Genomic DNA, 13,833 nt, shown 5'->3' on the forward strand with positions numbered 1-13,833 from the left:
AACTACCAACACAGAAAAAAAATGCATTTTATATCTTCTCCTTTTTTTTATTCTACCCTGGGAAAAGCAGAGATATTAGAGGGAAAGAACTGAACAGATCATGGACAATTACTGATAATTAAATCTATGAACAATCGAAGATATTTCAGGTAATATAGTATGAGTGGTTATAAAAAGCCACAAGACATAGTCTTTGTTTTTGTGTAGTTCAGGTTCATATATGTATGATCTTATTTCATTTTACATTATACTTTAATTTTTAACTTAAAAACAAAAACAACCAAGATAGGTTCAGGTGCTACTTCAGACTCATTTTTTTGCTTCTATCATCTCCAAGCCTTCCTGACTCTATGTAGGGATTTCTTAGCAAAGATACTGCAGTGGTTGGCCATTTTTTTCTTCAGCTCATTTTACAGAGGGGGAATTAAGACACACTGTTAACTGACTTGCTCAAGAATACACAGCTAGAAAGTGCTGAAGGCCAGACTTGAACTCATAGAGACATCTTCCTTTAGACCCCATGCTCTATCCATTGCACTACCTAGGTGCCCTACTTCTGATTAATCTGGTCCTAATCAAATCACTTGAACTCTCCATGTTGCAGCTCTAGGATTATGAATTGCAAAACAGGTGCCAACTGCATAAAGTAAAGAAAGTTTCTTCACCTAGTATTGATTACATCAATAAGATGATGTTTGGTCCAAAAAAGTGACAAAGTCACATATAGTTAAACATATAGACACTCTAAAATAAAAATTAATGAAATAAGACAAATACTGATAAGGTGTCTACCAATTGTTCAGCACTGTGCTAGACAAAAGGGATATTAATACTAAAATGAAGTGGTCCCTAGTCTCAAGCACCTGCTGTGAAATTATTCTCATTTCTGTGGGGAATAGATAAGGTGAAGAACTTACAGGAATGTATGAATTCTTTTTCTGTATTTTATTATTTCTGTGTCTCCCCTATGACCTGTATAATATGTGCAGGCTCATATCTACTTGAGCCTTGGCCAGTTAGAAACATATTTACTTAACCTGAGCTGATGACATTTATTGGTATTTGACATTTATCGATATTTAGTCTATTAGCTGGACCACTGATTAAGCCTGAAGGCCTGACTTTCTGCTTCCTAGAAATCAGGAGATTTCGGGGAAACGGAAACCTTCCATTCCAATCTCCCCAAATAGCAACAACCAATTAGATGCCTCCTCCTCCCCTTCTCAATGCTCTCTTACTTGTGATGTAATTTCTTGTATAAAAGTTATGTATCTTTACTACTTCTTTAGCCCTCCTACCGCGAACTTTCTTTTTCTTATCTCATGATGGGATGGCTCATTCTCCGGAGGTTTTCAATAAACAACTCTTCTGCCTTCTACTGAGTGATCTCTGAGTAATCATGTTGGGTAAGGGTCTTCTACATCCCTCACATTTCCAATACTTCTCATTTCCAGATAAATATAGATTTTGTTCATTATAACAGATGAAGTCTAAAATGATTTTATTTTTTGCCAAAATGTAGTTAGATTTTGAATACCTAAATAAATGCTTTATAATTAAAAGCCTTCAAGTTTCTAATTTTAAAGGCATTCATGTAGTACTCTAAAAATATTAGCATTCTTACCTAAAAAAAAAATGTCCTTTGCAAGAAAATAATTATTTACTGACAAATAGCAAAGAATTGTTTCAAGCCTTGGCTGAAACATAAGCAAAGATAGTTTGAATTGGAAGCACATCTTAAATCTTAATCCTTACTTTATTTTTCTCTCTATTCCAAGTTTAACCTTTCATCCAGATATAGCTGAGGGGCATATTCTGCCAAAGACTTCTAAGAACTTTCTCCTAAATAAATATTGATTTATGAAAAGTATTTCCATATATGTATGGATTTATCCATTCCCCATTGTGGGGGTTAGGGATACAGTGCTCTGGCAATCTGGAAAATTCACGTAAAATTTTTTTGGCCCTCCCTTCATATCAGAGAAGAAGAAATTATATTTAAGGTATTAAGGGATGACATATGTTGATATTATACAATATTACACATATATTTATATATTTCTAAGTTTCTAATTTTTTTCTGTGTCATCTGCTGGTCTTAAAATCATTTGTTTGCAAAAGCAAACCTCCCTAAAGATTCCCATTTAATTTCTTATGTTGACCTGTGATATATAGAAATTGTGAAAGAAAAGTCACAGTACAGAAGAGGTAACTATATTTTAAAAATCATAGAATGGAGGAGATTCTAGAAATCATATTATGCAAGCTCTTCATTTTACTGATAACAAAACTGAGTCCTGGAGAAGCTAATTACTTGCCTAAGAATAAGTTACAAAAGCAAGATCAGAACCCTGGTCTTGATTTCCAGGTCACTGATCTTTCCAAGATTAAATTAAGAAAGTCAAGGAATCATAAAATCAGGATATGCAATATGTTGTCCACATGAATACTAATATTCCAGAGTATAAATAGCAGTGTTTGTTATCAAGGAAATACTAATCTAAGTCTTAAGGTCTTTCAGAAATTTGGGTGCATAACCTAAAGATCAGTAGATAACAACAAGAAAAATAAGTAAAGATAAATATATGTATCTCAAAAGAAGAAAGATTTAAGGATGAAGGTAGAAAGGCAATTTGGAAGTATCATTAGAAAATAAGAAATATACCAATTATTAAGGGGAAGGAAAGAGTTGTTTTTAAAGGAAGGAGTTATAAGATATATCCTTAGAAGAAAATGAGGTTTTATTAAATTAAGGAGTTTGAAGGAATACTGATTGAAAAGCTCAAAAAATAAAAGATATGTAAGAATGTCTCCGATGAACAGAAAATTTTTTCAGGAGCGTGCAATGGTATAACTTGTATTACATAATTGTATCCCAGTTAATTTATTGCACTGGGAATTAGAGGCAATTCATGGATCCTGCAGCTAAAAACATTATATGGGGGTATTTGGAGGAGAGCAAGAACTTTTAGTTATATATGCCAGAAGAGGCACATCATAGAAGAGGTAAGATTTGAGCTGAGCTTTAATGAGTAGGATTTCAAAAGCTGATGACTTTAGGGTAAACCCTAGCTGATTGGGTAGATTGCAAGAGTATTAACAGAGTGAAGGAAACAGAATAGAAATTCAGTTTTAAACATGGTTGAGTTTGTGACAATGGTGGGACTTAAGGTAAAAATGTCCAGAAGGCATATGAAACTAGAGAGCTATCAGGATACCAAAAGAGGCACCACACCTAACAATATAGATCTGAAAATCATCTGCTTTTATATAAGCCAAGAGGAAGGCTTAGGAATTTGGAAATGTATAAGGAAGAAAGTAAGTTAGAATAACTTGCATTAAAGTTTTCAAAGAAAATGGTATCAAATAAATCCAACTGTAAATAGATAATTCAAATATACTCCATATGTGTGTGCATATATACATGTATTCATTGGGCATAGATAATTGTGTGGGACAGGGTCGACCACAAAAACAATCAGAGACTCTCAGAGTAAGAAAAAGCAAAAAGGGGTTCACTATGATCTCCTGAGAAAAGGCATCTCCCATCTGATAAGGTATTTGTCAGTAAAAGGGAGTGCAAAGTAAAAACTGCAAATAACAAGATTAAATAGTCTGAACACAGAAGCCTCCATCCCTCTACCCCCACCTTTTCTCCCATTGTTTGGGGGACTCCAGACTTATATTATAATCATGTAAATCTAACCCAGAAATAAAAAAAATAAATTGCTTTTAAAAAAAGATTCTTAAATGCTAATTAAGAGGTAGTGTGGGAAACAGGAGAAGACAAACATCTGCAACATTTTAGTTATATTATATTTGTTATTTGTTATTATTATAAGGTCTCAAGTCACAATTAAGTTATAGTTTAAGGCTATACTGGGTGCAATTAATTGCACACATACCTGTTTGGGGGATCCTCTGAACTTAAAGAATTGAAATGAGATTCTTCTGTAAGCTCCTGTGTATCTACTAGAAAAAAAAAAAAAACAGAAAAAAAATCATTTATTTTGTGTCCTCTTCTGTACAAATATTTGAAGTGGAGCAAGACAAAGAGCAGCAACAACAAAAAAGAGCAATCTGTTCTGTGCTAACCAGTAGTGTATGAATTGATTGCTTACAAATAAGCTACTGGTCTCTACTTTGAACCAATTGGTACAATCACTTTATTTCTCTCCAAATCCTTGCCAAGTTACTAGTACCCTAACTCATAGTTTGGGTCTTGATTGACTCAGAATCAATGTAAATAGCTATCATTTCTGCTTTAGTCAGAAATCCTGAAGTCAGAAATCTTCTCTCCCAGATTCATTCATTCATTCATTCATTCATTCATTCATTTATCTGGATCTTTTTTGAACTAGGTGAAAGAGATTCTTTTCCTCAATTGCAACTTAGCCATAATGACTGAATGGGTACAGCCTCAATCAAATTGAGACCTATTTCTTAGCTTAAAAAGTCAAGGTCTCCCATAGTATCCAGAAATAACTCCAGTCCTCTAGATCTATATCTGGCCACTGGTCCCAAATGTCTCTGCAGGGGAAAAATGAGGTCGGTGACCTTGCACAGCCCTTCAGATGATATATGCAATTCCAGAGAAACCCTAAGGCTATCCAGCCTTGGAAATGACACAAACAATGATGGCTGCCTAGGAACCTCTGAGGTTATTTGGTCTTGAGTGCCACAAACAATACTAGCCAATAGCAGTAATTTTCTAAATTTTCTTGGAATTTATTCTGTTTGTATGTGCCCCTTGACCAGGAAATGGGTTTAAGCCTGCGATTTCTTTTAAGACAACTTGAGACACCAGTCTGTGACTCCAACCTTTTGGGGTTCCTTTCCCAACCCCAACAAATTGATCAACTCAGATTAAGAACCCTTTATTTAGATATTGCTCTTTGAGACAGAACACTGGGCTCAATATTTCTACTATTAAAGAGTTAGAAAAACAAAAATTAAAAAAAAATCAAAAATAGCTAGTTAGGTGAATGCAGGACAACTAAAATAACTCTTGGGAATTGCTTTTCTGAAAAGCATAGGATCAACCAGTGATTCTCTCAGTGAATACCCACAAATTACCACCCATCTAAGAAAGAGGAGGATATGGAGACAAAAATAAACAGACAATAGTCTATAGCTATCCCTAAATACTTCAGAAAATAGACCAACTTTGACATATTACATTAAATAATTGAACTGAATTGAATAATAATAAAATATAACCCATAGTTTGGATCATTATTTAATGATTAATGAAGAAAGAACTAGCCTTGAGACAAGATAACCTGGATTCATGAACCATCTCTGATATACAATGAAATGTCATCCTGAACAAGTCACTCAGTCTCTCATTTTCCCAAGCAGGTGACTAAAACAGTAACAGAACATATAATAGAACAGAACTATAACTAGAATAGTTATTAACCTACAATGATAGAAGTTTCCTCACTAAAGTCCCTAAATTGATGTAATCTGATATTACGACCAAAAAAATCTCTATTAACATGAGAAAAAAAATTACCACATTAACACCGAAGCATGCATTTTATACTATACATTTTATTGTTCATTACAAATGATTTTATTATCAATATCATGTCACTTAATGCTATTTCATTATTATAAATATATAATAATATTATCATTCATGCTAAAAATTCTCTATATCTTGGCCAGATACCAGAAGATTTGAGAGAGCTATTATAAAGTCCTATGTAAAAGTAACTTAATATTGTTTTTTTTTTAATCACATAACCAATAGTCCTAGTCCAGGCCTTTATCACTTCTCATGTATGTTATTTCTGTAGATTTCTAATTTATTTCTCTGATTCACTTCTCTCCTCTTTCCAATCTATTCTCCATACTGGTGCCAGTGATATCCCCCAAAGATAAATCTAACTGTATCTCTCCACTACTTAATAAGCTCTCATGGTTCCCTATTTCTCTCAAATCAAATATAAATTCCTCTCTGGCATTTAAAACTCTTCAAAATCTGACTACAACCAACTTTTTAGCTTTATGTTATTTCCTTTCACACAGTTGATGATTCAACCCACCATATCTTCTTGTTATGCAACAAGTTGTTTGGGATAATAGTTAGGACACTGAACTTAAAAGTCGGGAAAATACGGATTCATATACTAATGCTACCCCAAAAAAATCTTTTGTGTTTATTTTATACATATTTATATGCATACATATTGTCTCTCCCAATAGAATAAAAATTTCCTGAGAATAGGGATCATTTCATTTTTGTCTTTATATCTGTAGCATCTAGCAAGTACCTTGCACAGAAAAGGAGCTTGATAAATACATGCTGACTGATTCATTGAGAGTACTTATTTCTTTATTATTTATGAATTATAAAGACATAATACATGCTTTACATAATAAATAATGCTTAAAGACATTTTAAGAAAAAAATAATATTTATTCATTCACTATAAACATCATTCTTATTTGGAAATTCCTTCTAAAAATTAAATTCAAGATTTGATTTAATAAATGTTTGGCAGACACCTACGGAGTATAATACAACACTGTTGGATGCTACGAACATAAAAGTTTAAAAATGGCATGACCTATTCTCCTAAAAACTTTATAGTCTAGTGGAAGGCCTAAGTTATGAAAGCAAACAAATAACTATAATATTAGTTGATGTGATTGATTATGTAAGGTAAGGCATGAGAGATATGAGGTGAAAAACATCACTTTTGAGTATAGGAAGCAGGGAATCAGGCTGCATAGAGGAACCCTCAGTTAGGTTTATTAGAAAGGATTTTAACAGGCAGAGGGATTCAGTACAGGCATGAGGGAATGAGATTGAAAATTCATGGATATAAAAGAAGGAAAATTGAATTTGAACTATATTCCTATATTCCTATATTTGTTCTGACTTCTTTTACCTAAGTTGTTGAATTTACAAACTCTGTTCCTGACCCCTAGACTGAAAATTACCCTCATGACTGCCTATGAGCACCTTTTCTATAAAGCCTGATGGAGAAAGTGTAAATTAGCCCACACTATATCCTATGACTAAACATTAACTGAACTTCTACTTTACAATCATTATAGCTACATATCCATCCTATTATCTGCTTGCATCCCCTCCACTTTTCTACTTTCTCAGAATGAACTATCCGCCTCTCCCTTCCCCTCCCGCTAGTGACCACACTCCCATATCCATTATCTTCCTCTATAAGAATGTAATTTCATTTGAGGAGAAAGACTATCTCTTTTAAAAGTATTATATTTCCCCCATGCTTAGCACAGTGTTTTTAAGATAAGCAATTAATTCATTCTTTCATTTCTAGCCTGGAATGATCTCTTATTGATAAACTCTTTGTAATCATCATTTACTTCATTTCTTCGATTTTTACTAGATATATCTTCAATAATCTGTAGTTATAATATATCTCTATGGTTAGGAAGCAAATCCCCTGGAGCTCTTTTTTTTTTTCTCGATTAGGACAACATCACTTTTGCTTTCTTCTTACAGAAAACAAACCCCTTTTCCTTCCTTATTTCTCAACACAGACATATACTCAATTCTTTTCTCCAGCTGCTAGTAGGAGTTACATATATTTTAAAATAAATGACTCTCCATTCTTCAGATGATGTTATTCCTAGAAATGGCCTGCCTCACAAAACTTATAATAAACTCATTTCTGACACCTCAGTTAAACAGGCTTTATGTTATAACTTTCTTCTTTAAATAAATAAATAAAAACCTGAAATAAAAAATAGAACTTTACGATTAGGAAAAAAGAGAGATTTAAGCATTTTGGTCACTTCATTAGATTAGAGAGGTTGACTGAAATCAGACTGACTTATTGTGCTTTCAATTCATGAAAATAGGTCAGCTAAACATCACTTGTATTTGAAATGAACAGATTTTCCAGACAATTAAATCTCTTAACAAATGTTTCCCCCTATAAAAGAGTATTTTTGTTCTTTTAATAGAAAGAATGGAATTCAAGATCCGCAATTGTTTCCAAATTCTTTGAAAAATAGGGGAAAACCACAATATTATAAAGGATAATAACTCTGAAAGTCTTTAGAACTCTTATAACACTTACCATTTTTGACTCTAAAAGACTGATGATTAAGCATGTCTCCATTTCTTGGAAGAGAGGTGATGGACTAGAAGTACAGAATAAGATGTACGTTTTCAGATGTGGCTAAAATGTTGCTTTGGGTTTCCTTATTATACTTATTTGTTGCAAGAGGCCTTCTACTTGGGGGTAGATGGGAAAGGACTAATGGACAGGGGGAGGAAGTAAATTAATGGGTAATAACATGCAAAAAAAAAATAAATAAAAAGATAAATAAGGCATTTTAAAAGCCCAGAAGACAAAAAAAAAAAAAAAAAAGAAGAAGAAGAAGAGAACACAAACAGGATAATTTTGCTCCTTAAAAAATTAATACATGTCTAAACAATTTTAAATAGTATAAATATATAATTTCATATATAATTATCTTTTTGTTCTTTGAGTACCAATGTTTGTCTTTGTTGATGATTCTTAAGTTCATATGTTTTTAATGGAAAATAATTTGATTTACAACCAAGAATAACCATATCTATCAATTTCCTTTCTGTATACATAAGATAAAAATTACCTTCTTCATCCACAGAAAGAGTGCGAATGATGATGGGACTAGAGTAGGCCGGAAGTATCAATGGTAAATTGGAGGGAACTGCATAACCACAAGGCACAGGAACAGAATAAACACTTGGCACACTGGAGTTTGAACTTTCTTCTTCAGCACTTGGATCTGGTGAAAGGTGGTCCTTCTCCTGGAATGGTGTAATATTGATGACTGAATATGGATTCACTTTCACAGGCACAGCTAGTTTACCATCTTCTACAGCTTGCAAATTGTCTCCTCCAGCTTCATTACTGTCTCCTAAGAAAGAAAAAGAATCTTCATTTTTCCATGGCTCATGGGATTATACCCATCAAGTATCTCTTCAGTTCTCTCTAGGAATGGGAAAAGATAAAATAGTAAAGTTTAAAACCCTCCAATTCAAGTCTTATCTTCTGATGTCAGGTATTCTGAAGCTTTGAAAAAGGCTTTTGATCTCATGTGTATAACTTAACATCTATGATAAAAATTCAAGGGGTTGTTTTCTTAAACTGCTGGTGCAGGGACTTTCAAAGGAAGTGATCTTAGCTGTGAGAGAGGGCTAAATCTTTGAAAAATAAGGTTGAGATCAAGGGAATTTTTGTAGAACAGCAAGAATTTCAATAACTTAATAACTACTGAAAACTATTTACAAAATTAAGTTGTGGCCTGGTGAACAGATCATCTTGATCACCTGAGCAATGACATAAGCATTCCAGATACATCATGTAAGTGAATAAATTCATAGAGGGCTTTTGCTTTAATCCAACCAGTTTCCCCAGTTGAATACTTCATTGGATTTAGATAAAATAAGTAACTATATCCAGTATCAGTTTGCATCGAATCAACACATCATTATATCCAGTATCTTTCTTCAGGGGGTTTCATTTTCTCTAGGATAATGTTAGGCATTTAGGATCCTTCATTATCTGGCTGCAGTCTACATTTCCTGATTTATTACATATTATTCCACGTCACATAGTGTGTTTCAGCCAATGGCCTTCCTGCAATTCTTTCACCTCTGTGCCTCTCTCTGCACAGTCTGTCCCCCATAACTAAAATGTACTTATCTGTTCATCTCCCCCTAGGATTCTCAGTTTTCACAAATCAGCCCAGGCACCACCTTCTATGGGAAGTTTTTCCTGACTGTCACCCATTGCTACCAGTCTTCATTGCTCTTTTTCTTCTCATGCTATTGTTTGTATACTTATCTGTGACATGAAAAGCAACATGGTACAGAAAGAGCACTGTGTTCAGAGTCAAAAGAACTGCTTGGAGTCCTGGGTTTGTCACTTAAGACTTCTGTGATCTTAGGTGAATGAAATCTTTCTGGAACTCAGTAACATCATTTGTAAAATAATGGGGTTGGACTAGATGGTCTCTAAGACCCCTTCCCTCTAAGATTATGATCCTATCATTCCTCTGTAGAATTCAAGAACCTTGGGGACAGGGAATGTTTTTTTTTTTTTTTAACTTTAAACACCAAGAATCAGCACAGGTAATACACGCTTCTTTAATTGGGTTCTAAAATATCCAATAGATTAATAAGAAATTAGTTTTCTTTGAAAGGAAAATATCAAGTGCTCTTGGATCGGCTGAGCGAACATAATAAAGATGACAATACTCCCTAAACTAATCTATTTATTTAGTGCTATACCAATCAGACTTCCAAGAAAATATTTTATTGATCTAGAAAAAATAACAACAAAATTCATATGGAACAATAAAAAGTCGAGAATCTCAAGGGAATTAATGAAAAAAAAAATCAAATGAAGGTGGTCTAGCTGTACCTGATCTAAAATTATATTATAAAGCAGCAGTCACCAAAACCATTTGGTATTGGCTAAGAAATAGATTAGTGGATCAGTGGAAAAGGCTAGGTTCACAAGACAGAATAGTCAACTACAGCAATCTAGTGTTTGACAAAACCAAAGCCCCTAACTTCTGGGAAAAGAATTCATTATTTGATAAAAACTGCTGGGATAGTTGGAAATTAGTATGGCAGAAATTAGGCATGGACCCACACTTAACACCATATACCAAGATAAGATCAAAATGGGTCTATGACCTAGGCATAAAGAACGAGATTATAAATAAATTAGAGGAACATAGAATAGTTTATCTCTCAGACTTGTGGAGGAGAAAGAAATTTGTGACCAAAGATAAATTAGAGACCATTACTGATCACAAAATAGAAAATTTTGATTACATCAAATTAAAAAGCCTTTGTACAAATAAAACTAATGCAAACAAGATTAGAAGGGAAGCAACAAACTGGGAAAACATTTTCACAGTTAAAGGTTCTGATAAAGGCCTCATTTCCAAAATATATAGAGAACTGACTCAAATTTATAAGAAATCAAGCCATTCTCCAATTGATAAATGGTCAAAGGATATGAACAGACAATTTTCAGAGGATGAAATTGAAACTATTACCACTCATATGAAAGAGTGTTCCAAATCATTATTGATCAGAGAAATGCAAATTAAGACAACTCTGAGATACCACTACACACCTGTCAGATTGGCTAAGATGACAGGAAAAAATAATGATGAATGTTGGAGGGGATGCGGGAAAACTGGGACACTGATGCATCGTTGGTGGAGTTGTGAATGAATCCAACCATTCTGGAGAGCAATCTGGAATTATGCCCAAAAAATTATCAAATTGTGCATACCCTTTGATCCAGCAGTGCTACTACTGGGCTTATATCCCAAAGAAATACTAAAGAAGGGAAAGGGACCTGTATGTGCCAAAATGTTTGTAGCAGCCCTGTTTGTAGTGGCTAGAAACTGGAAAATGAATGGATGCCCATCAATTGGAGAATGGCTGGGTAAATTGTGGCATGTGAATGTTATGGAATATTATTGTTCTGTAAGAAATGACCAGCAGGATGAATACAGAGAGGACTGGCGAGACTTACATGAACTGATGCTAAGTGAAATGAGCAGAACCAGGAGATCATTATACACTTCGACAACGATATTGTATGAGGACATATTTTGATGGAAGTGGATTTCATTGACAAAGAGACCTGAGTTTCAATTAATAAATGACGGACAAAAGCAGCTACACCCAAAGAAAGAACACTGGGAAACGAATGTGAACTATCTGCATTTTTGTTTTTCTTCCCGGGTTATCTATACCTTCTGAATCCAATTCTCCCTATGCAACAAGAGAACTGTTCGGTTCTGCAAACATATATTGTATCTAGGATATACTGAAACATATTTAACATATAAAGGACTGCTTGCCATCTAGGGGAGGGGGTGGAGGGAGGGAGGGAAAAAAAAATCGGAACAGAAACGAGTGTCAATATAAAGTAATTATTAAATAAAAATTAAAAATAAATATAAAAAAAGAAAGGAAAATATCTTTCCTTTCACTCCCCCAAATTTAGTTAGAAATAATGGAAAATTGTATTGGAAGACAAATTATGTGTGAAATTTAACCTATATTTAATGAACTGATCTCTCCAGCTTTCATTAAGTTCCAAACTAAAATCTTATCTTTCTCATACTCCTCAATTTCAGGGCTTTCCCCTTTTAAATTATTTCCCATTTATCCTATTTACAATTTGAGATGGATAGATAGATGTGTATATCTTTATTTATACATACATAATATATATATATATATTTGCATAGTCTCCCCAATTAGATTGTTAACTCCTTGAAGGAAGAGATTGTCTTTTGCCTCTTTTACTATTCTCAGTTCTCAGCACAGTGCCTGATTCACACAAGGAGTTTTATGTTTACTGAATTTAACTGAGAAACTAAAAAAAAAATACAATCATGCCTTTTATCAAAATTCACTTTTCTCCAGGATGTTTAAGCAGACTTCTAAGATGAGGTGGGATGAAGGGAGGGAGAGGAATCAGTTAAAAGTTCTATAAAACAATACTCATACAGCATGATGACCACCTGGACATTCACCTGTTGATGGACCTTCTTTATTTTCACCATCCTCTCTGGAGTTAAATTCGGATGATGGCAGAAGTACTTGTCTATCAGCTTCTGGAATTTCATCTCCACTGTCAAAATCAAATTGTTCTCCTTCTTCCTCTTCATCATTATTAGTAGCACTTTTTAACTCATTTTCTAAAACTGAACAAGGACAAATATGAGATAGTTAGCATTAGTTAATAGTACAAAAATGTTAACATTCTGATTAAAAAACAAAGAGTTTATCCTATGATTGATCAACAATTTACCATAGTGGCTATACATCAATTTCTTAGTTGACATTTCTACTAGCAAATATGCAAAGGTAGTGGTGGTAAATATTTTCCAAAATTTCATCACTACTGTCAGATTTCACTATCTTACCTCCTTTTTTGATCATTAGCAATAGGGATTTTTAAAATTCACTTTTTAAGATTTAAAAATAACAAAAATTTACAAAGTTTTGATTTAGCTTCTGTCCTACTTCTAAATCTCATAGTTTGTTTTTGTTTTTTTAAACAAGAAAATAATCACCTCGTTGAGGAAATTTTAATAAAATTTGTGAGAAAACTAAGTTTTTTGTAATGCATCAAAGCAATTTCATTAAACTAGAAGGTAGAGGGTTTTAACTTCAAGTGAAGTTTACTACTTCAAATGATCATAATTATTTTTCTACTAGCTATAACATATTCTACATCTTCTTTATGAAGAAACTCATATTCACTGGGCCTTATTGTTTATGCTGCCATGGTAATAAGAATTCTTGCCAGGGCTTCTCTTTCTTTAAGAGGCAAAGATCTGCTGATCTAACATGTTTTATTGCAAAGACAATAACAAAACCATTCATGCAGACTTTTGATGAAGGAAGAAGGAGGAGGAACCTCCTCTGCATTTATTACAAAAGACAAGAACAGTATGTTGGCAATCCCTGAAAATTATTGGAGAACTAATCCTTGAACCAAAGTATTAACCTCCAACCCCAGTTTTTCTAAGTGTCAACTTTTTAGGAGTAAAAAAACCAAACACCAAAATTAAATTAACATGAAATCTCCACAGCTGGTTTCAGTGTGATTTTTATTATGTACTTTTTTTTTAATTTGCAAATTATATTGGTAGACTTTTATCTTGCTTTTTTCCTTCTAGAGAAAAATATCTTCCTAAATCTATACTCTTCTTTACTTCCATATTAGTGGACACTACTATCACACCATTCTCTAATCAGTTGTCAAATCTCGTTTCTAGCTTTCATTTAATCCTCCATTTCCA

General features: G+C 33.4%; 1 protein-coding gene across 4 annotated transcripts in view; it reads right to left on the bottom strand.

Annotated features, from left to right (window-relative positions):
- ARHGEF10 (Rho guanine nucleotide exchange factor 10) overlaps positions 1-13,833 on the bottom strand; it is a 221,909-nt gene that overhangs the window by 138,425 nt on the left and 69,651 nt on the right. For 2 of the 4 annotated variants that reach the window (XM_051976004.1, XM_051976001.1), the window contains exons 3-5: positions 12,547-12,729; positions 8,617-8,904; positions 3,906-3,972 (exon numbers count right to left, since the gene is read on the bottom strand). In XM_051976004.1, the coding sequence (XP_051831964.1) occupies positions 3,906-3,972; positions 8,617-8,904; positions 12,547-12,729 (538 nt within the window). The remainder of the gene's footprint in view (positions 1-3,905; positions 3,973-8,616; positions 8,905-12,546; positions 12,730-13,833) is intronic. The other 2 variants (XM_051976003.1, XM_051976002.1) reach the window with 2 other exon arrangements.

This window comes from Antechinus flavipes, chromosome 2 (assembly GCF_016432865.1).
Source record: "Antechinus flavipes isolate AdamAnt ecotype Samford, QLD, Australia chromosome 2, AdamAnt_v2, whole genome shotgun sequence".
Taxonomy (NCBI): domain Eukaryota; kingdom Metazoa; phylum Chordata; class Mammalia; order Dasyuromorphia; family Dasyuridae; genus Antechinus; species Antechinus flavipes.